The 25,140-nt window shown below is 34.1% G+C and overlaps 1 protein-coding gene across 1 annotated transcript; it reads right to left on the reverse strand.

Annotated features, from left to right (window-relative positions):
* Positions 1-15,928: 15,928 nt before the first annotated feature.
* Positions 15,929-25,087, reverse strand: LOC112030567 (ABC transporter B family member 27). Its single transcript, XM_065779298.1, is given in 18 exon segments — positions 15,929-16,271; positions 17,536-17,733; positions 17,834-17,941; positions 18,102-18,211; positions 18,312-18,375; positions 18,765-18,840; positions 19,084-19,216; positions 20,175-20,319; positions 20,450-20,560; positions 21,235-21,353; positions 21,434-21,605; positions 21,923-22,022; positions 22,942-23,066; positions 23,656-23,730; positions 23,818-23,840; positions 23,843-23,852; positions 23,961-24,035; positions 24,710-25,087. Coding segments are annotated over 18 exon segments (1,932 nt in total). The 5' UTR covers positions 24,794-25,087; the 3' UTR covers positions 15,929-16,067.
* Between the last annotated feature and the right edge of the window lie 53 nt (positions 25,088-25,140).

Consider the following 25,140-nt stretch of genomic DNA (forward strand, 5'->3'; position numbering starts at 1 on the left):
TATATATATATATCTTTAATTTACATAAAAAGTATAACTTACTCTTAAAGATTATTTTCCATTTATTTTTAAAGACAAATTAGGAGATTATTTTTTAACTCATTTAAAATTGTTACCAAATATAAGAAAATGAGATAATTTTATAATTTTTTTTTTAAATGATTCATTTTCTAAAAAAACATCATTTACAAAAGAATGTTGGAAACCTCTATTTCCCAAGTTCATATGAAAAAAAATCCCATTTCCTCCTTTGTTAATCTAACAGAGAAAAACAACTTACTACTTTTTCTTAATTAGGGATTAAGCATTTATATTTAAATCAAATATAAGTTTACCCGATTCTTCAAAGGTTAAAAAGGTCTACCAAAACACAATTTCCCCAAAATCAATATCAATAACAATTTGTTAAAAAACAACAATTAATTAACCATGAATGAAGATTTGTTAAAATCACCCACCAAGAATGAAATTATTAAAATCTTCCAGATTCACCACCAAAGAACCAAGATTTTCAAACCAGGACCAGACCATACGGTCCTACCCAATTAACCTCAAATCCCTTCCCATCACGGTTCTTTTAACCCCCCCCCCCTCCCCCAAGAACTGTTCTATACACAAAAGTGAGAGAACTATTTGAACCGCGGTTCTCACAGTTCCTCCCACCCACAAAAAGTTTCACTAAAAAGGCCAATAATTGGGCTCATTTGTCACCATCAGAGGCTCAAGCCTGCACCGCTAAAAGCTCAAGCCTTAGATGTTAGATTTGCCATTGCTAGATCAAAAGGGGAGGGGACAATTACTCATATCTATCTTTTGTAAGAGAGATTGAGAAGTAAGATTCTCATAAAGGAAAAACAAAAAAGAGACAAAGAGGCAGGGAGAGAAATGAACTAAAAAGACTAAAGAGAGCTATGGTGTGTTTGTGTTATATATTTGGGGAAGAGATTAGAGCATGAGATATTTTATATTTTTTAAACAAAAAAATTCCATAGCCACACACCTATTTTTTATCACATGACTTTCACCTGTTTTTTTAGATGAATACTTGCTACATGTTCAAACTTTAATGTATCTTTGTTTTTATGAAATAAACTTCTTCTTTTTTAAGGTCTTTGAATGTATATAATACGTGTAGTTTTGGCTAATTATATTAGTATATTACAAATTTAACATAATATTTTAAATAATTAGAGGATATTTATTTAATTTTTGTAGTAAATTATGAGAAATATCATCTAATCTTGAAGCAAAATATACTTTTAACTTCTTTGAATACTATTTTTGTTTGAATTTGTTAAAATTTTCACTTTTATTTTATTTATTTTCATATTAATTAATTTAATTAATTAATTATGACATCACGACGGTCCGACCTCAGTCGAACCTCAAAAACCTTGAACATCTTTCTTTTATGATTCTTTGAACAATCCTGGTTTGAAAACCATGCAAAGAACAATGGGGCTGGAGCTATAACAACAGTGTCAGTGAAGGGTAAAAAGTAAAAGGCAAAAGGGTTGTGAAAAATGATGTTTATGATCAAACATTCAGACAGAATTAAGAACACTTGCATTGGTATTTGCATAATATATAAATTAAGAAGTATCACATTTTAGCCAACCAAATTTAAAATTCAACTACATCAGACTATGCAAAATTGTGTGAAAATATATAGTTGTTATAGTAATCGTGTAAATTTATATTAGTACTATTTATTTTGTACTTAATTTTTTATTCTTTCTTTATATATCCCAATGATGAAAAAAGAGAATTGATGATGGTTGTTGTGTGTAGAGAAAGAAAAACAATTAAAAAATAAGAAAATTTGATATTTTAATAAAATATAATGTAAAATAGATAATTTGATGTTAGGTGTTTTGAAAAGTAAGTATATAAAATAGTAAAAATAAATTGGGTAAATTGCAAAGTACACCCTTTAAAGTTTGAGATTATTTAGATTTTACACTCTAAAGTTTAGTTCCATTAGGCATTAGCAAAACTCCACTCTTTGTTAGTAACTCCACCTTTTGTTAGTTTTGGCTATTAAGTGACACGCTAGCATAATAATGTGTATTTGTTTTTGCAAATCAACCTCTCAAAATGACGTTATTTAATTTAAAACAAATAAATGAGTTTGGATGTGAAGTAAAGTATAATTTTTAGTAATTTTGGGAGGCTGATTTGACCCAAAAAAACAACACACACACACACATTAGCACGCCAACATATTAGTTAACAACCAAAACTAATGGATGGCAGAGCTTTACTAACAAAATCAAAGTTTAGAGTATAAATCTAATCTCTCAAATTTCAAAGTATAAAATTAAAATAATCTTAAACTTTAAGGATTTATTTTGCAATTTACCCAAATAAATTTCTAGATCGGAACTTTTGCATGTGAAGCATTGGACTTTTTGTTTTTTGGTAAACCGGATATTTCATTGGAAAAAAAAAAAAAAAAAAAAAAACTAAATAGTACAAAATTTAGAATAAATAACACCCCTAGCGACAGCTAAAAATTAGTACAAAATATAAGAAAGAGGACTAGAATGCAAAATAAGAGAATTTAGATTTTATGTTCCTTCTTTAACCAAAATATCTGCGCAATGATTGAGGGGGTACCATCTCTAAGGCCCCATAGCGCTGCCGCCATGAAATGAGTGAAGCCGATAGTCCTGTCAAAACTTCCAGTCCAAGCAGCCTTGGGATCTCTAAGTAGCACTGGACTTAAATGCTTAGTACTGTTAGCAGCAATTAAGAGATTGAGTGACACGTGTCATAAAATGGTTCGTGGAGCATGACGTGGATAGGAAACCTGCATAAATAGAGCATGACAGCCACGCACTTTCACGTGTGTACCCATGACTTCTTATAGTAGTATCTTATAATTGAGTTATAGCGCAGAACACACGCCCGTTAACTTTTATAGCGTATTGATATCTGATAGAAAGGTATGCTAGTCAAAGTCTCCGAACTAGTTTTGTAAGAAAATCTTCAAATATTTTTACATCTCTCTCTTTCAATATTAAAATGAAAGAGAAAGGTATGGTGTTTTCGGATAAGAGAGTGCAAAAACCTTGTTTGTAGTATTCAAGATGATAGTTTGTTGCAAATTTTTAATTTGAATCTACCAGCGAAATTATTATTTTTTACTTACTAGTAACAGCAAATAATAATCTGTTATTTAAGATACGTTTGATAAACTGAATGTAAATTATATTAAGAATAATAATCTTTATTACTAGAAATAGAAAACATTGTAATTGAATAATTATTACTATTTATAAGTTTAGTTGTTACATATGGAAAAAAAAAACCTTGTTTGTAGTATTCAAAATGATAGTTTGTTACAAATTTTTAATTTGAATCTATCAGCGAAATTATTATCTTTTACTCACTAGAAATAGCAAATAATAATCTGTTATTCAAGGTACGTTTGGTAAACTGAATGTAAATTACATTAAGAATAATAATCTTTATTACTAGAAATAGAAAATATTGTAATGGAATAACTATTACTATTTATAAGTTTGGTTGTTACATATGGGAAGCTTGTAAAAGATGATGTATAAGAAAACTTTATATTTTTGAAAATATATTAATTTTAAAACTTATTATATGCAGTAAGCAATAACTATTACATCAATTTTAAAGAGAAATAACTATTCTTCAATTTAAAAAATAGTTATTCAAATGTAATAACTAATCTATGTAATTAATATGTAACTAAATGACCGAATTGATATTACACATGAATAACTATTTCATTACAAGAGCTATTACAGTGTATCAAACGTACTCTTAAAATTTGTTGTAAAAATATTATAGATATAACATTTCTCCCGGTTAATCAACAGCTAGCTAGAATTTAAACTCTTATTCCCCACTACATTTCCAACAACGAAAAAACAATAAGTATTATTACCACCAGAACAAAGTCCTCCAATGAAAGAAGCAGTTGTTGAAGAAATGCATAGACAAGTTGAGCATACTAATGGTGTTAATGGGGTTGGCGAAAAATATGACTTCAACCCAAGTGCTCAGCCTCCATTTAAGATAGCAGCGACCCGAGCTGCCATTCCCAAGAATTGCTGGGTCACGAATCCGTGGTCTCTGCTGCTAATTCATTTTACCAGAGATGAATTTGTGGTCTTTGTATTGGCAACAGCTACAATCTACTTCATTAATAGTTGGTCTTTTTGGCCACTCTACTGGGCTGCTCAGAGGACCATGTTCTGGGTTATAGTTGTTCTTGGACATGATTGGTAATCTCATGCTTATATATTCTTTGCCTTCTAACATCTAAAACCGTGTTATTATTGATCTTCACATACAGTTATACTGTGTTTGGTTTTCGATTGAACAGTGGCCATGGAAGCTTTGTTGTCGTCGCCTTGGCAGCAGCTGCAATCTACTTCAATACTAGGTCCTTTCGGCCACTCTACTGGGCTGCTCAGGGGACCATGTTCTGGGCTATATTTGCTCTTGGACATGACTGGTAATCTTGTACTTGTGAATTCTGGTTAGGGTGACTACGTTAAGTGGGACATATTCTAATATTTTAAATATTAATAAAAGATTTATTTAACTTTTGATATTTGTTTTTTATTTAGAATTTATTTTTTTAGATGCAAACTCAGAGGACCATGTTCTGGGTTATAGTTGTTCTTGGACATGATTGGTAATCTCATGCTTATATATTCTTTGCCTTCTAACATCTAAAACCGTGTTATTATTGATTTTCACATACAGTTATACTGTGTTTGGTTTTCGATTGAACAGCGGCCATGGAAGCTTTGTTGTCGTCACCTTGGCAGCAGCTGCAATCTACTTCAATGCTAGGTCTCTTTGGCCACTCTACTGGGCTGCTCAGGGGACCATGTTCTGGGCTATATTTGTTCTTGGACATGACTGGTAATCTCGTACTTGTGAATTCTGGCTAGGGTGACTACGTTAAGTGGGCATATTCTAATATTTTAAATATTAATAAAAGATTTATTTATCTTTCGATATTTGTTTTTTATTTAGAATTTATTTTTTTAGATGCAAAGTTACAAATTAAAACCAATTCATTGTATTACTTTTTTTTTCCTGAATAAGTACTTTATTAACCAAGTAAAAGAAGAAAACAGTTAGAAGAACTAATATTGAAGTAAAATAAACATTATTTCTTTGAGTGAAGCAATCAAGTACTCAAAAAGCATGAACGACAATTGTAACAAAATTATATATTTGATATCTTTAAATAAAATTTGAGTATAAATTTATTTATTAGTGAGATATTAATGAGTTCTTTTAGCATTCGTGTGTGAGAGATTAATGAGTTCTATACTTTAAAATTGAGAAAAATAAGTGGTTGTTGCCACATTGAATGAAAATATTTTTCTTTAACTGGTTTTTCTTTGATTAAAAAAACCTAAATTTTATTTATTGATGAATAATTAGGACTTAATTAATACTTCTAGTTTTACATGGATACCTCTATTGGTAAAAATTTTGGGGCATTTTATCATTCGCTTCTTAGTCAGTAGCCTATTGGCCTCGCTTCCTTAATTACCATATGGATGGGGAGTTTGGTGGGGCATATCTCTGGCTTATGTTAAGATTTAGCTATAAATTACTGACATTTCATGAATTTCACTGCTCTTGAATCCTACAGGAGAATCAGCCTCAGAACTCACCACCTGAACTATGGGAGTGTAGAGAATGACAAGTCATGGGTCCCGTATTATCTCTAATCCATTATTTCCAAAAAAAAAAAAAAAAAATGCTCTCAATAATCGTGAACATGAATATAATGAATAAATGGAGCTAAACTTTTAATTTTTTGAAGCATGCCATGTCAACTGTTAATATTTTGTTTGTGGTGATTCTCATGAATATAATTTAACAGAAAATGGAAATAATAATGAAATTGATGTGCTTTTTATTATTTTTTTTTTAATTAAGGATGAAATTGTAAGTTTAAAAAATGAAAAATTAACCTAAAAATTAAATTCACTTATAAAAGGCATTTTTTAACTTCATTTTTAACAAAATTAATATTATATTTGACTCACGCCAAGAGTAGTTTAAAGAAAATTACTTTTTATTATTATTATTTTTTGGTTTCAAGAAAATCATTATCCTTTGGTTTAGTATAATTTATCTTAATCGTAAAACTTAGATACAATATTTAGGTATTATTTCTTAGATTCTCTTATTAAGATTCAGCCATGTGATTGTACTTAATTAAAAATATATATTTATCTATGACAAAAGAGTCACATAGCTAAATCTTAAGTGAAAAACCTAAAAAACAGCAGCTAAAATACTGTATCTAACTTTTGTCCTTAATTATTTCAAACCTAGAATACTATATGTAGTATGTAGACCAACAATCGAAGACCAAATTGTCAAAAGCTAGAATATGCACAAGAGTTCCCTACTTTTTTTTTTTTTGATGTCGCATTTTTTTTTTTTTTGTCTGACATCTTGTATTATTAGGTCAAAATTTGTGATTTATTGTTACAAAATTTTTTCCGCACAAATTGACACTTCTATGACCTCAAATTTTGTTTTGACGCCAAGCATATAGTAGATCTAGCTATTTGGTGTTCTTCTTCTTCTTCTTCTATTCAGCAGAAGTGCAGGATAAACATAGGATTAGTGTTAGTTTTACAGTGTATTTTACATGTATACATTGCATTTCTATAACTTCATGACTTTAAATTACGTTTTCGATTATAAATTGCATTGGTGTAAAACAAAGTACGTAAAACAAGTTTTTGCCTTCAATATAATGGCTCCCTATTTTTCTATTACCTCATCAATTCTCCTTACCATTAGATTCTGCCAGCTATTATTGTGTGCGAAGTATTCTCTTTCTACAAGCCTTGGCTGCCTCAAATAGTTCACACAAGGATTTGTATCCTGCTTGGTCTATGAGTATGTGCAAGTTTTGAGTCATGACTGGCTGCCTAGGTGCATCCAGAGATAGATTCTGTCCCCACTCCATGTGCGTATCATATCAAAGCCTTTTATAACATATCGTAGGTATAGTATGTTGGGCTTTGTGGAGCCTAGTTTATTTTTTGGCCCGTTTTGTAGCCCATTGTAATCCTATGTGCAGGATATAAAAGCCGCTTTTGTGATTAGGGTTTGTTACTGTTGTTGTGTTTTTTAGAGAGAGAGAAAAACACTGTAGCCACACTTTGTATTTTTTCCCTGATAATAGTGAAATCCCTGCAACTTTGTGGACGTAGGCAAATTGCCGAACCACGTAAATACTGTCTTGTGCGTGTGATTGTTTTTCTTTGACGTGTGTTTTCTCTTTTTTTTTTTCCTTTTTTTTTTTGTTTCTCATAAGTTGGAATTTTGGTTAAATTCCCAACAACTGGTATCAGAGCCTAGGGTTAGGTTTGAGTGGGAGCAATGGCAGAAGAAGTAGGAAAGGCACCTAGAATAGAAAAGTTTGATGGCACAAACTTCGCGTATTGGAGGATGCAGATTGAAGATTATCCCTATGAGAGGAAATTGCACTTGCCTCTTTTAGGGACAAAACCTGAGGCAATGAAGGCTGATGAATGAGCTCTTCTTGACAGACAGGTACTGGGAGTTATTAGGTTAATTCTGTCTAAATCTGTTGCACACAATGTTGTAAAGGAGAAGACCACAGTAGATCTGATGAAGGCTTTGTCTAGTATGTATGAAAAGCCGTCAGCAAACAACAAGGTGCATCTGATGAAGAAATTGTTTAATTTGAAGATGACAGAGAATGCATCAGTAACATAACATCTGAACGAATTTAACACTATCACAAATCAATTGTCGTCCGTAGAAATTAATTTTGATGATGAGATTCCTGCTCTGATCGTCTTGGCTTCTTTGCCAAACAGTTGGGAGGCAATGAGGATGGCAATAAGTGATTCTACAGGAAAGGAAAAGCTCAAGTACAATGATATTCGAGATTTAATTCTGGTTGAGGAGATTCGTAGAAGAGATGCAGGTGAAACCTCAGGATCTGATTCTGCCCTAAACCTTGAGACAAAAGGCAGAGGTAATAACAGAAATTCAAATCAAGGCAGATCAAAATCCAGAAATACTAATCAAAACAGAAGTAAATCTAGATCAGGCCAACAAGTACAATGCTGGAATTGTGGGAAAATAGGTCACTTTAGGAACCAATGCAAAAGTCCTAAGAAGAAGAATGAAGATGATTCTGCTAATGCTGTAACAGAAGAGGTACAGGATGCATTACTTCTTGCAGTAGACAGTCCACTTGATGATTGTGTTTTGGACTCAGGAGCTTCGTTTCATACCACTTCACATCGAGAAATGATACAGAATTATATTGCAGGTGATTTTGGTAAGGTGTATTTGGTTGATGGTTCAGCCTTGGATGTTGTAGGTATGGGAGATGTCCGGATATTGTTGCCCAATGGGTCTATTTGGTTACTGGAGAAGGTTCGACATATTCCTGACCTAAGTAAGAATCTGATTTCTATTGGACAACTTGATGATGAAGGGCATGCAATACTATTTGTTGGTGGTACTTGGAAGGTTACAAAGGGAGCTAGAGTATTGGCTCGTGGAAAGAAGACTAACACTCTCTATATGACATCAAGTTCAAGAGACACAATTGCAGTTGCTGAAACAAGTACTGATACAGGCCTATGGCATCGCCGACTTGGTCACATGAGTGAGAAAGGAATGAAGATGCTGCTGTCAAAAGGGAAACTACCAGAATTGAAGTCCGTTGATTTTGACATGTGTGAAAGCTACATCTTAGGAAGGTAGAAAAATGTGAGCTTCTTGAAAACTGGCAGAACATCGAAGGCTGAAAAATTGGAGTTAGTGCACACTGATTTGTGGGGCTTTCTTTGGTTGCATCCCTTGGAGGTTCAAGGTATTACATCACTTTCATTGATGACTCAAGTAGAAAGGTATGAGTTTATTTTCTGAAAAATAAATATGATGTATTTAAAAATTTTAAGAAGTGGAAGGCCATGGTTGAGCCAGAAACAGGTTTAAAACTAAAATGTTTGAGGTCTGATAATGGAGGAGAGTACATAGATGGAGGGTTCAGTGAGTATTGTACTGCATAGGGTATTAGGATGGAAAAGACCATTCCTAGGACACTACAACAGAATGATGTGGCTGAGCGCATGAACAAAACTCTCAATAAGCATGTTAGGAGTATGAGATTGCATGCTGGACTATCAAAAACTTTCTAGGCTGATGTTGTTAGCACTGCCGCTTACCTGATAAACCGAGGGCCATCAGTTCCCATGGAGTTCAGACTTCCTGAGGAGGTTTGGAACGGTAGAGAGGTAAAATTTTTACATTTAAAAGTTTTTGGTTGTGTTTCTTATGTTCATATTGATTCTGATGCTCGTAGTAAACTTGATGCAAAGTCTAAAATATGTTTTTTCATTGGCTATGGTGATGAGAAATTTGGCTATAGGTTTTGGGATGAACAAAACAAGAAAATCATCAAAAGTATAAATGTGATATTTAAATATAAACAGGTTATGTACAAGGACAGGTCAACTGTAGTGTCAGATGTTACAAAGATAGATCAAAAGAAATCTGAGTTTGTCAACTTAGATGGATTGACTGAAAGTACTGTCTAGAAAAGGGGTAAAGAAGATAAGGAGAATGTAGATTCACAGGTAGATCAAAGTACACATGTAGCTGAAGTTCGCAGATCTTCCAGACCTCCACAGTGTTATTCACCTGCTTTAAATTATCTCTTGTTGACTGATGGTGGTGAGCCAGAGTGTTATAATGAAGCCTTGCAACATGAAAATTCAAGCAAGTGGGAGTTAGCCATGAAGGATGAGATGGATTTCTTGTTGGGGAATCAGACATGGGAACTGACTGAATTGCCTGTAGGAAAGAAGGCTTTGCACAACAAGTGGGTATACAGAATAAAGAATGAGCATGATGGTAGCAAATGTTACAAGGCCATATTAGTTGTTAAACGGTTCCAGCAAAAGGAAGGCATTGATTACACAGAGATATTTTCTCCAGTTGTGAAGATGTCAACAATTAGACTAATGCTGGGAATGGTGGCTGCAAAAAACTTACATCTTGAGCAGTTAGATGTGAAGACGATATTCTTTTATGGTGATTTGGAGGAAGATCTTTACATGATTCAGCTAGAAGGGTTTATTGTTCAGGGACAAGAGAATCTAGTTTGCAAACTGAGAAAGAGCTTGTATGGCCTAAAACAAGCTCCTAGACAGTGGTACAAGAAATTTGATAATTTTATGCATAAAATTGGGTTCAAGAGATGTGAAGCTGATCATTGTTGCTATGTTAAGTTTTTTGACAATTCTTACATCATATTACTATTGTATGTGGATGATATGCTTATTGCAGGGTCTTGCATTGAAGAGATTAATAATCTGAAGAAGCAATTGTCAAAACAGTTTGCAATAAAGGATTTGGGAGTTACAAAGCAAATCCTTGGTATGAGAATCATTAGAGACAAAGCTAATGGTACATTGAAACTTTCACAGTCAGAGTATGTGAAGAAAGTTCTTAGCAGGTTCAACATGAATGAAGCTAAACCAGTGAGCACACCCTTGAGTAGTCATTTCAAATTAAGCAAAAAACAGTCATTGAAGACAGAAGAAGAAATGGACCATATGAGCAAGGTGCCCTATGCCTTAGCTATTGGCAGCTTGATGTATGCTATGGTATGTACAAGGCCAGACATTGCACATGCAGTGGGAGTTGTGAGCAAATTCATGAGTAGGCCTGGAAAACAGCATTGGAAGGCAGTTAAGTGGATTCTGAGATATCTGAAGGGTTCATCAGATTCATGTCTTTGCTTCACAGGTGCAAGTTTGAAACTGCAGAGTTATGTAGATGTTGATTTTGCTGGCGATATTGATAGTAGAAAGATTACTATTGGGTTTGTATTTACTCTAGGTGGTACAACTATATCATGGGCTTCAAATCTGCAAAAGATTGTTACTTTATCTACTACAGAAGCTGAGTATGTTGCAGCAACTGAAGCTGGAAAGGAGATGATTTGGCTACATGGTTTCTTAGATGAATTGGGTAAGAAGCAGGAGATGGGCATTCTACATAGTGACAGTCAGAGTGCAATTTTTCTTGCGAAAAATTCGGCTTTTCATTCAAAGTCGAAACATATACAGACTAAATACCACTTTATCCGATACCTTGTTAAAGATAAGCTAGTAATACTTGAGAAGATTTGTGGATCTAAAAACCCGGCAGACATGTTGACTAAGGGTGTCACTATTGAGAAGCTGAAGCTGTGTGTAGTTTCAGTTAGCCTTCTAGCTTGAGGACAGGAGAATGAGTTGCAGGGATGAGGGATTGCTTTTAGAGGATAGCGGCTGATGCTGGTGATTGAACTAGTCTCCAAGTGGGAGATTTGTTGAGCTTTGTGGAGCCTAGTTTATTTTTTGGTCCGTTTTGTAGCCCATTGTAATCCTGTGCGCAGGATATAAAAGCCACTTTTCTGATTAGGGTTTGTTACTGTTGTTGTATTTTTTAGAGAGAGAAAAAAATATTGTAGCCGCACTTTGTTTTTTTTCCCTGATAATAGTGAAATCCTTACAACTCTGTGGACGTAGGCAAATTGTCGAACCACGTAAATACTGTCTTGTGCGTGTGATTGTTTTTCTTTGACGTGTGTTTTCTCTATTTTTTTTTTTTTTTTTTTTGTTTCTTACAGGTTGGAATTTTGGTTAAATTCCCAACATAATATTCACGTCAATCTAGATAAACTAGGCTTTGGCTAAAAGAACATAGTTAAACCCACACAATTGTGTTGTGCATCAACCTCTTCAAACTAAAACACAAAAATAGCGTATGGACTATGGACAGTACCTTGCTACTCTTGGCGAGGGTATTGTTCATGCTACTAATAAAAAAATCTTCTCACTCTCCTTTTCCAAGGACCTCTCTCTCTCTCTCTCTCTCTCTCTCTGCGCTACCCGATGCATCCATGTAGAGACAAAGCCAAGACTTGGAATAAGGGGTGGCTCTGCTGTTCATTGTGAGACAACTCTGACCTCTAACTTTACTGCTTAACTACTGAGGGTTTTTTTTTTCTTTTTTTGCTGCACGTGTGCTGGATAAGAAAAAAAATTCTTTTGTTTAAAACTTTTTAAAGGGTAAAGTTGTTTGTTTTGGGTAAAATAGGTTGATTGGCCATAATTTATTTTTAGCTTTACTATTAATATTTTTTTTTGTTGGGCTAATTTTTTTGGGTTTCTATATATTTTTTTAGATATAATCTATTAATTTTTTATGGAATTTAAAAGGTGAAAAATGCTAAAACTACATAAATTAACAAATTACTATTACCTATTAAAAAAAGAAACAAATTACTATTATGGTGAGTGGTTATTGGTAAGTAAAAAGTGATGTTGCAGAATTTTTTTTGGCTATAACATTACTCTTAAAAAAATTGATGACATTGTTAGGGAGGGCATAGTGTACTTTTATTGATGACATTACTCTTAAAATTTATGTGCTAACCACATAGATGAATTGTGACACAAATTGTACTATTTTATGTGCTACCAGCATTACTTTTAAATGATACTCAAACACGCATGCATACATACAAAAAAAAAAAAAAAAAAAAAAAAAAAAAAAAAAAAAATCTAATTCATTGACTAAGATTAAAAATAAATATTTAACTTTCAATTCACGTTCTTCTCCCAAAAAAAAAAAAAAAAAAAATTTCAATTCACGTATTGCACGGTAGGATCAATAAATCTAGATCCACGTGAAGTTTTTATTTTTATTTTTTGAGAAAGAGATCCACGTGAAGTGACCATTTTAATTTTTGAATGATTGACGGCAGCTTTCAATGTACTTAGAGCATTCACATCAGCTCATGTATAAGTGTGTATAATAGAAAAAATGCTCAAATTTACACATTTTTGTTAAAAACAGCCCACATCAGTCCGTTTAAACTCTTGTAAAATCTTCTAAAATTATCCACGAGCTACAGTACCCATGTAAATTTACACGGGCACTGTAGCTCATGTATTTAATTTTTTAATGGTTTTTTCTCTCTTCTCTTTAACGGACTCTCATCTCTTTCCTCTCTTCCCTAACCCAGCGCGCCAAATCAACTGAAAATTAACCCACACACAAGCACAGAAAGAAAGCTCAAATATTTATACAAATCTAGACAGTAAAAGTCCCATAAATCTAACGCAAACACAACTTTTGGAGGCAACCCATTTGAGCTAAACCAAATCCAAAAAGACCCACAAAAACATTCCACTCAAATAATAAATACATTGAAACTAATACCAAATGCAACACAATAAGAACAAAGGTGCAGACACACACACACACATGGGTCCTCGGATTGGTTGTTGGAGCTCGTGGGTCGGCCGGTGAAGCATGGAGCGTGGATCAGCTGGTGAAGAAAGGATCTGGGTCGCCGGAGCTCGTGGGTCTCGCTTGATCGGAGCTCGTGGGTAGGTCGGTGAAGTGTGGAGCATGGATAGGTGCTTGTGGAGGGTGGATCAGCCGGTGAAGAAAGGTTCTAGGTCGCCGGAGCTTGTGGGTATCGCTTGATCGGAGCGTGGAGCGATCTGGATTGGCTGGTGAGAGAAGGAATGAGACAATCACCGGTGAGAGAAGGAAGAAAAGAGAGAAGGAATGAATTGTCCGATGAGAGAAGGAAGAAAAGAGAGAAGGAATGAGAGAAAGAAGAAAAGAGAGAAAGAGAGAGAGAGAGAGAGAGTTGATCTGTTCAGAAGAGAGAGAGAGAGAGAGAGAGAGAGAGAGAGGGCGCGTATATAGGTGGAGTTGGTTGAGGGAAATAATAAAAAAATTGTGTAGAGTGAATATTTTATTGAAATATCTTGTAAAATAAATGAACTGATGTGAGTGTTTTGTAAAAGTGGTAGTGTAAAATAGAAAGATGAGGTTTTTTCGTGTAAAATAGACAGAAAATTTAGATGAGCTGATGTGAATGCTCTTATTACATAGTGGATAATTCTCTTTGGCCTTTGCATGTTCATCGGTCACAGTCATGAGTCATCACCTCATAGGCTAGTTTTTTCTCAAAAAAAGAAGAAGAAAAAACCTCATAGCGGCAAGTGAATGTTTGCATTTTGTTGACCAAACAAACGCGTGAATGTCTTTGAATAGTATAGTAGTGTAATTTGCTAGTTCTATTTTTTTTAGTTTTGTAATTTTTGCTTGGAAGGATGCATAAATTTGTGATTATTTTTTGAGAGTTTTGTATGTAAAACTGCATCTTTCTGGTCATTGATCTTGTTTAGTGGCTAAAATGTATAATAGTTTACTTTTTTTACTTTAATTATCCCAATTTTTTAAGATGATACATTCTTTGTAGAAAGGAAAAAAAAAAAATGAATCAAGTGGTGGAAATTTCTAACCATAAAAAATACCCATAACTCTACTGATCTATAATCTATAATTTATAATATATATAAAATCAAAATCATTTGACTTTTAACTGGCCTCATAATTATGCCACATAAGCTATTAAAGTCTCATAATTTACACATCACTATTCTTTTTTTAAAGAGTTTCAACCTATAAGCAAATGGGATTCACAAAATTGAAGTCTTCAACTTCTGGTGAAAAATGAAATACAAAATAAAAGGAAAAATATATGCAAATTAATTTATAGCATCCTTTTGTTAAGGAAATTTTAGTTTTACAAATTTGATCTTATAGCTAAGACTTTATAATTTATAGAGACACCCTTTTATTCTAAACAATAATGTTGTTCAACAGAATGTAGCAATAATAAATGTTAGAGCTATAAACTTTAATTGGTGAGTAGTTATTAGTAAATAAAAAAGGAATGTAGGCAGTGGGTCTAGAAGAGAACTAATAAGAATTTGTTACATCAAAAGTTTGTAAAAATATTGTAAAAAGTGTTTTTAGCATTACTCTATTTAGAATTATAGATAGGGTACACCCCTAATATGATCTAAATAGTGTTAATGAGCTCTAGCTCAAATCAAATGGTATCTCCCCTCTTTGTTTGAGGTTGTGGGTTCAATTCTCATTGGTGCATGTGAAACTTACCCAAGAGGGGGAAGAAGTCCCAAACAACTGCATGCATATGTGAAGAGTGCATGACTTGACTATTTTCTAAAAGAGTTAAATTTGTTGCACACAAATTATTTTATATACACTCCACAAAAGAAATTGAAGTCACGATTTCTAACTTGTTGCACACACTATTTTACACACCCCCAAAAGCAACTAGAAATCGTTACTTGAAATCACGATTTTATTTGCCTTTGGTGGTGTGTAATAACCCCACTCTTTCTAAAAACTCTAATGTCTTATATATATATATTAGAAACTAATGTCTTGTATTTATAACTCTAGAATTACAAAAAGTTTACAAAATATTTCATAACTGTTAAAGTGGCTAATTGTTAATGGTAGACAAAATATATATATATATATATATGTATAAGAATCAGTAAAAATTTGTCAACTCAATTATTATGAAAAATATTGTGTTTGTAGCATTACTCTTTAATCTATCATAAAAAAATTGCCGCTTGCTTGAATAATAAGTTAATCACTTATATATACCCACACACACACACACAAATGGATTATTCCAAAGGGTATACATTTTAATGCCCTTCTAAATTTAGGATTAATAATTTTTTTTCTTTCACAAGAAAATAAAAGTAGAATATACCCATAAGTTAGGATAGAGTATGACATAGACATACACAATGATAGTTAAAATTATGCAATACCAATCGGCAATCACCAATTTGAATCAGCTGCGTATTCAAGCCAAGTTGATAGTGTCAGCATGTGTTAGGGCTACCAATATTCCTTAATTGTTTAGAAAATCACATTTTTTGACCAAACGACGCTTGGAGCAATCTGTATATCAAATCTGGAAAGTAACTAGGTTTCTATACATGTTGTAAGATTAAGTACAAAAAGGTCTTCATAATCTTTTAAAACAAGAACATTTATGATTTCAAAGACAAATCATTACATAGGAGAAGCCAGTATGGGAATTCCAATCATAAGTGAACTCACTTCTAACTGAGTCTTGTAGTCTTAGACTACAGTTCAGTTTTGGGGACTTGTAATTGCCGCCTCACTAATGCAGTGTAAATTCCATCCTGGCTGAGTAGCTCATCATGGGTGCCACTTTCGGCTATCTGACCATCTGATATAACTGCAACAGTGTCTGCACTTTGGACAGTTGAAAGCCGGTGTGCTATGACAAGAACAGTCCTTCCCCGCATCAGAGAATCCATGGCATCCTATAGGTTGCATGAGAATTGGTTAATATGTTTGATAATGAAAGAAATAAAACTTAGAATTATAGGCAGACAAAATCAGCATATTTTGTAGCTCTGTTCTCTCTCTTCTTTCCCTGAATTTTCTTTTTCTTTTTCTCCCTTATAGGAGAGAAATGAAATGTGGTTTAATACCTATAATTACTCCCTGGCACCGTCAACTTAAAGCAATACATTCCAATGTACAACAACTGTATATTTGTAATGAAAGGCCAGTGGCAAGGAGTAGCTTCGAACATGCAACTTATAGCATTATTGGGAAAAAGTTCAATGCTCACACTATATAAATCATTCTTGCTACATGTCGTTGGCAGAGAATGCATTTTATTTTCTTGATGAGACTGGATAGTAGGTAAATCCAAAAGGAGAAAGTGGAGGGGTATGCTAGAAGAACAGCAACAATGATGAATGGTTGGGCAGGAAGGAACTGGTGGTGCTTTAGAGGGGAAAGCTATAAGAGACTTTGAATCTTACAGAATCAAATATCTAATCTAATATAAAATATAAAAGCAGAGAGAATGTTCAATTTTGAACATCTTAAAGTGCCTCACGTTACACCAAATCACATCACTAACTTTGCACAAACATAAATCCTACAATTAAAAGTCTTCTATTGACCTAAATTACACAAATATTAGTCCTGCAGCTAAAGGACTTCAATTTACCAAGCTTTGCATAAATATTAGTCCTACCTCTATTCTGCCTTTTATGCTTCACATAGTTGGAAGCTTTAACAAGTTGCCCATGGATGATGGGATTGTTTCGTGGTAAGTCCATCTTTAAGCCAAGATACCTCAGCTCAATCAAATTTCCAAAAGTGCTGGGCAATTGCGGACAGAATATTCAGTGGCTGTCCCAGTGACTGCCAGATTATTCCCTTTGTCCCGAATTGCTGGGGTTAGTTATGGATCCTCAATTAGACAAAGACTACCTTAAAACTTATTTTGAGTCACTAGTTGTCCCAGTGACTGTTGGATTATTCACAACCATCATAGTGACATTGGAATGCAAGTTGAAAGGTCAGGATAACCTAATAATTTTTCTTCTTTCTTGATGTTATTTTCTAATGAAAGGCATTTTTTTCATTTGCTATTGTTTGATAAGACACAAATAATTAACAAAAAGAACCAAAGCTTGGATATTTTGGACATCAAAAACTCTCTATGTCCTGCAAAAATAAAGTTCGTACTGTCCAAATGGATGATTTACTTAAATCTGCTGATCTCACCTGAACAAGGTATTCACTCTCAGCATCTAGAGCACTAGTGGCTTCATCCAATGGCAAAACCCTTGGATTCATTAGGAGTGCTCTTGCAATTGCTACTCGTTGTTTCTGGCCTCCTGACAGCCTCAATCCACGTTCTCCAACTACAGTTTTATACTTTTCTGGAAACTTTTCTATGAATTCATGCGCATTAGCCATTTTCTGAAATATTTATCACTTTATCAGTATACAAAAATAGAGTAAATAAAAATAGATGTCCATTTGTTCAGAAGGAATGAAAAAAAAGAAGATTGAAACTCACAGCTACAGTTTCTATATCAGTTGAGCTAGCATTTCCATTGAACCCGTAGGCAATGTTTTCTTCCACACAACAATTGAAAAGAACAGGCTCCTGGCTCACAATGCTAATCTGTAAAGTATAGAAAAGTAGGGTGTCAAAGAAATCTCGTGATTCTAATATTATCAACTCTGATCCACAGGCTATTTTACAGGGGATTTTAGAGGAGCTCAGTCCCTCTACCAAATCCTGCTATATCATAAGCAGAAAATTATTTTGAAACTAAAATTACCTTGCTGTGAAGATATTCATGTGATATTTCTACCAGGGGAACCCCATTTAGCAAAATCTTTCCCTTGAGAGGGTCATAGAACCTCTCAATTAAGTTGGCTATTGTCGTCTGCAATACAAAATTAAATAATTTTAACATTCTACACAAGTCAAATTTGCTGTACTCATTTGACAAAGAGGAAAAAATGATGATTTTAGAGCCTTAGACATGTTCTAATCATTGAAAGACCAACAGGAGCAACTTTTGAACCAGGCCTCAGTTTTAATGTTATACCCTGCAATTGAAACAATGGTTGTAGATAAAGTCACAAGGTTAAAAATGTTAGAAGTCTTGTATGCTTACTATTCCAATGTTGATACATGAAGAAAATCATAAAAACGCTCATACTATGCTAAGAAAGTTCTTACATGGGTGCAAATGTTAATGACCCATTAGGTAGGTAAGACATACAAAGAAGATAAATTCTTTCACAACTCAAGCCCAAGAAAGACTTCAGGGCAACAAACAAGAGTCAAATTGAATCTTAGAATTAATGTTACATTAACACGGTCAAAGGACATAGGTAAATTGATGACATCATCTCGTTCGCAAGAAAATATTTCTTAGTATTAGTGCTCATCATTTTCAAGTTCGCAGCATAATGTAATTAAGAAAAACCACTACCTTGAGAACCATATGACTTGGGCGAGAAGGGTAAGCAAACCAGACATCATCTAATTCCACATCTCCATCTGGATCTCTGCCATCAAAGCCACAACATTACAGATAAGAATTTAACTTTAATCTCAACTGGAGAATGAAAATATGAGATAGTGTACTTATTGCCCAATGGTCTACTGCTTTTAAGCGTAAGAATGTATCAGAGTAAATAGATGATTAATAGTAATTTTAAGGTATTATTTCCCAAATCAAGGGTTATGGTGTGTAAAAGAGAGGGAAAGGGACCCCCAGGGAGAGGGGTGGGGAATGTAAAGTGACTGACCCTATGGGGCACTTATCTCCTGCTGTTGGCATGGATGAGACACGATCCAGGAGCTGAAAAACTCTCCTGCTTGCTCCTGCAGCTTTCATTGCTGTTGTATACAATCCTGATAAAGAGGATACTGAGGATCCAACTGCAGACACAGAAATTTCACATTTTTGTAAATTTTTAGTAGCTATAAAGCTTTCAAAGGCAGTCACAGGCAACAAAAACAATGATATTAAAAACATGAAGGGTTTGGCTTAGAAGATTGGTTTATCCCTTGATGTCGCGGAAGCCTGAAGAGAAACACACACGATGCTCTCTTGATGGAACAGAAACTAAACTGTTAGTTTCTAGTAGTAAACCTCGAATCCACGAGGGGTTTCCCTGAATCCACAAGGAGATAAAACTGGAATTCACCAGAAGAAAATTTGACAAAAGTCTGTGTTTATTGATAATAGTCTAATTTGCCTCTGACAGCTACAAAACATATAAATACTAAGAAAAAACGTTTAAAACCCTAATTCGCGCTAATTAAGCGATTAGGGGACAAAATTACCGAATTTTACCAAAAATGGCAAAATTGAGTTAACTGCAAAATCATAAACTACTGACCTTAAGGGTCGTCCCAAAACAGACGGGACCTTATTCTGACTTTTAAACTAAAAGTTATTAAGGAAAAACAAATATTACTATAAATAGCAAAAACACTGTTATCTAATGAAGGAATTCGCCTAAATTTTGGCGACGTTCAGGACATGAATCTGGATCAGAACGTCGTTTCCCTTCAACCTGCCAAATTTCATGCAATTCCGACACTGTTACCCCGATGCCCCCTACAGGCACCCCCCTTTGATCTTGCGTTGTGACTTCCTGCGCCCCTGCTGTTCAAGGAAGGCATGTGCTGTCTGTTCTACATCATCCCTTTTTCAAAGTAGAGCAGAAACACAACTCACGTTACTGTTTATCAAACTGGATTACTGGAACGGCCTCTTAAGTCTTAAGAGGCTAAGAATTTTTAAAAAATTTCCCAAGCTTCAAAACTAAATTTGAAAACGTTTTGTCCCTTACAGGTGTAATTTACAGGGTATAAACAATGAGGGAAGCACCTGTAAGGCTATAAAGAATGAAGGATGTAAGAGAGACTGCAGTCATGGTGCCTGTTATTGTCAAGTAAGCTCCATAAACCACCACTACGATGACAGATAATGTTGATGCTGCATTTAGCCCTCCAAAAAATAGACCAAGAACTCTCTGTATCAGAAAAGGCAAGCCTTAAAAGCTTTAGGATTTTTCCCAAATATTCATAGCTAGGAAATGCACTCACAGCTTCCAATGAGAGAGAGAGAGAGAGAGAGAGAGATAAACTAATCAAGACACTCACAGCTTGTCTGAGACCAAGGTTCAGTGTCTCATCAACTTTTTCTGAGTAATTAGAGACTGCATAAGCTTCTTGAGCAAAAGATCTGACTGTCCGAATGGCCCCAAAAGATTCCTAAAAATCAATATTGCACAGGAAAAACAAACAAGTTAGAATTAAAAAAAAATTGAGCAACAACTTTCCTAATAATGGGTTACTTGCCTGTTTAACTCGTATAGAACTAAATATTATTAACAAATTGCATAGGGCAAAAAGTACAAAGAATCCATGCAAATCAGTTCAGAATTTCTTATTAGTTAACCTCTTTCCTATTTTCATCTTCTTTAATTATTTGTTACCTCAACTATCATAACTCTTCTTGTGAACCTATGATTTCTATCTCAATGGAGTTAAATTGGAAATTTGCTCCCAATTCTCCTATATCCTTCGTTACTTATTGAAAAATAATAAAAAGGTAGCTCCTATATCTTTCCTTAATATAAATCTTTGACGCAATTAACAAAGTAAAGTCTTTGCTTTTCCTTCCCCTTACCTTAGGCTTAGCAAGTTTTAAATATCCTTCTCCCTCTTCTTCAAACTACCTTTTCCATGCAATTCATCAAATCTTAAATCTAAACTCTCAAACTTCCATTCTGACTTCCTTTTTGCCACTTTGTATTCTTCCAAAAACACTATTTACGTAATAGGAATCTAAAAATATAAAAAAAATGGATGGTTTCCAGTGCCATGCGTTAAGCAATTTAAAAATTGATAAATAGCAATATAACGTTCATAATTTTCTTACAAACCTCTGCAATTGAGGCAGATACAGCAGCTGCAGCTTGAGTTGAATGTGAAAGTTCACGAAGATAGCGCCCAAATTTTCGTACAGCAACCGAAATGATTGGCACTACGGCCAAAGCCAACACTAAACAGGAAGAAGCATACAATAAGAAAAATAATCACTAGACTAAATGAGCATTACTCAAAGAAAATAAAATCACTTACTTGTTAATTTCCATGAAGATGAGAACATGAAGCCAATGCCGATAAATGCAGTTGTTAGATTTCGGAGTGCCTCAGAAAGATTGGTAGTGGCTGCATTCTTGATGATCTGTGTGTCTTCAGATAGCCTGCTTAGTAGTTCCCCCGTTCGGGTAACATCAAAGAATGCTATTTCCTATTGAACCATGCAGCATCAACCGCACCAAATGGTATTTAGAGTTCCACAGCAATACCAATAAGATAATTATAGTAACTTGATAATTATTGACTTCCATTGTTCCTAATACAGCTCTCACCCTAAGGAAGTTATTCACAGTTTGAATATGCTTCCAGCATGATGATATTGATATAAAACCCAAAAGACCAACCGTACAGTGGTTTAGAAATGGATATACATTGTGTAAGTTTCTATATGTCCTTTTGCAATTCTGTGTATTTTTATCTCACAGGGAGCGTTCCAGTTTTACAAGTTGGAGAACTAATGGATCTAACCTGATTGATAAGGTGACTGAATAAGTCCTTTCTCAAACGAGCTACAACTCTTTCACTAGCAGAAGCAAACAACCATGCTCGAAGTGCTGTGCACAGTGAACTAAAAAAACCACGGTCAATTATCATTAAACAACATAAGCTAACATAGGCTCCTAAAATTTGATACAAGGACAATAATCTTGAGATGGTTATTTCAAAATTTTTATTATTATCATTCTTTTCAAGCCGTCATATATGATAGCCAATTCAGCAATGCTTAACATTATCCATATTTGGCAGAAAGCATGTTACAGCTAGGAAATGCAGTTAATAGAGATCTTGTTGAATTGGTGGGTTATTGGATTATAAATGTTTTCATTTTCTGGTGCTAGGCTTTAAATTATAGTTATGTGAGCAGGAGAAGTCTGAAAAAGAAATTAGGTTATTAGAAGTTCTAAGAATTTGTACTTATCTATTTCTGGTTGGAAGAAAATTGAGATTCTTGCCTCTGTATTTCTAATTTGGTGAAGGCATCACTGTATTAATAGCTCTTCCTTGTTTTGGCATTATGAAAGTTTCCTACCAACACCCCCCCCCCCCCCCCCCCCCCCCTTTTTTCCCCAAAAGAAAGAAAGGTAAATTATGGAACTTTTTATTTATTTTGTTCTAGCCAGAGCATGCTTTTATTTATAAAAATTCTAAATAAGTATGGTAAATATGTACTTCTGAAAATCTATCATCCTTTTGAAAACCAATTTGGAGTTGATCCTATTGCATCATTATTTGTTTAGGTTTGTACTTTATTTATTCATATCAGTTTGTTCACTTCTCATTTCCACTGGTAAAGGATTTGTATGGATGCCTTATGTGATGTTGATTACAGTGATTTTATTTTTTCTCCAAACTAGTCCCACCCACCCACCCATATTATGTGTTCCTCAGTGTGCTGATTCAGAACAGCAGCAAAAGCACTCCTATAACTTACAGTCCTTAGAAACTATTTAAACTTAGTGCAGCAAATACAAGAGACTATATCATACCCGATGACAACTATCAGCACAATATCCAATATGGTGTCCTTGATGGCTTCTAGAGCTTCTGCCTGCTGTTCAGGAGTTCTTATTTCTGTTGATACAATGTCTATTATCATACCACCATATTTTGGCTGCATAACAAGAATCATTATGTTCAGAGAGACGAGTTTTGCAATAAGAACAAACCAAGTAATGAGTTAGAATTTATTCCTAGATATTAATGGGAGAACAGTCAGAGAAAGAGAAATTTTAGTGTCCCTTGGCTTGTGGAGAAAGCAGAAGTTGAGTCCACAATGATCCACATGAACAAGAAGTTTGTATTTTTTATTGTAATCTTCAAAATGTCCAAAGAGCATATTGAAAAAAGATATTTATCTCAAAACAGAAAGAAAAAGATCTGGCCATGAAGCTCTTGTTGTTGCAGTTGACAAGCATACTGTTAGATATATTGACTTATAGTGATACACTAAATGTTATTCTATATTGTCACATAAACTGTGAAACTTGTTGTAATTAACATTTATACATGTACACACACACACGCGCACATTTAATTTCAGCATTGTTCAGTGACAGTGAGCCAATAGAAATCCTAAAAGGTACTTGGCAGTCAAATTAACAATCCATTCGCTATATTTGTGTTAGAAGATAATTAAAAGGGAGGGGGAATAAAAATGAAAGAGAGGTCTTGCATGGCCGCCAATAAGTAAATCAACATACAATCAGAATACTTGATGTGGACACTATCAACAATGCAATGGTGGCAACAACTAGCTTCCCTGCATCTGGTTTTGCCTGTAAAACATGAGGATTTTTACCATATGACATATCTCAGAGAATCCTTACAACATTATCAAAACCCATCACAAATTTCCCACTTACTAGTGACAGTACTCTAGAAAATCAACATTTGCGGCCTGCAGCATTTACCAAAGAACCAAAACACAGTTATAAATTTTGACAAAACAGCTTTGAATCAAAGATGAATAAAATTTTAGTGTTCAAATGACTAGAGTAGCGTTTACCTCTATTGCATCACCATGCTCAAGGTCTGTCGCTTGTCCATCGGCTGATTGATCTTCATTTGCTTTCCTCTTTGCCTGCATGAATCAAAGCAAATTGGCTTCCTTTTTTAAATACCAATTAACAAGGACTTTAATGGTCTTATTGCAGTAAAAGATCTAGTATTTTCCTTCCAAAACAAACAGACACTATAAAGCCCTGCTGATAAAAGGTAAGCTACACATAAAACATGGAACTAACAAAGAAAGTAGTGGAATTTTAAGGAGATGGGATTTAAGAAAGCCAGCTCCTGCACTTGGTCGTACCCAGTATACAAAACTCCCCATTATTAACTGAAACTAAACAAACAATATGGCAGGGTAGTTATGAATCAAATGCAAACCACAAAACAATGGGAAACATTAAATTCAACATTGTGGCCTTTTTCTTTCTTTCTTTCTTTTTCTTTTACCAGTAAACTCATGGAATTTAAGGATTCAAGAAAAATGAATATAAAGAGCAAGTTAAAAAAAATTGAGTTAGCTAAACCATAAGATTTTCATTAAAACTCTTCCAAATTACAAGAACTTATAAAATAGCATATCAAATAACAAAGCATGTTTAAGCAAATTGAACAAACATGACATGACCCTCAAAAAATATAACCCCATCAGAGAAAAAAAAAAACAAAACTAATAATAAAGATGCAAATTTTAACAAAAAAAAAAGTAAAAAAAACCATAAGAAGAAGAAGAAGAAGAAGAAAACAAACCTCCTTACTCAAAAGAGAAACTCTCTCACTCCCAGAGGAAACAATGGACTTAGAGGTCCAATCTAAGTGCTGCTTCTTGCCCATCAAAGGAAGAACTGTGTGTTAGCGGGAATTGAGAGGGAGGTTAGAAAGTCGTTGGGAGTAACTGCGTTAAAACACAGAGACAAAGATCTTCAAACAACTAAACTGTTTAAATTTAACCTCTGAGAAAGTGTCTCCTATAAAAAAGAAAAAAAGAAAAAAAAGAAAAGAATTTAGTAATAATAAATAAAATTTATAATAGCTAAAGCTCAAATGGGCTTTTCTTGATTCTGGGAAAAAAGGGCCAGATGAACCTCCACCTCCTGCCAGCATTCCCAAGAGTCAATGATGAGATGAAAAGAGAGATTCCCACCCTCCCTAGGTAACCAAACTAAATACTATATATTTGG

Source organism: Quercus suber, unplaced genomic scaffold, assembly GCF_002906115.3.
Source record: "Quercus suber isolate HL8 unplaced genomic scaffold, Cork oak 2.0 scaffold_204, whole genome shotgun sequence".
NCBI classification, from domain to species: Eukaryota; Viridiplantae; Streptophyta; class Magnoliopsida; order Fagales; family Fagaceae; genus Quercus; species Quercus suber.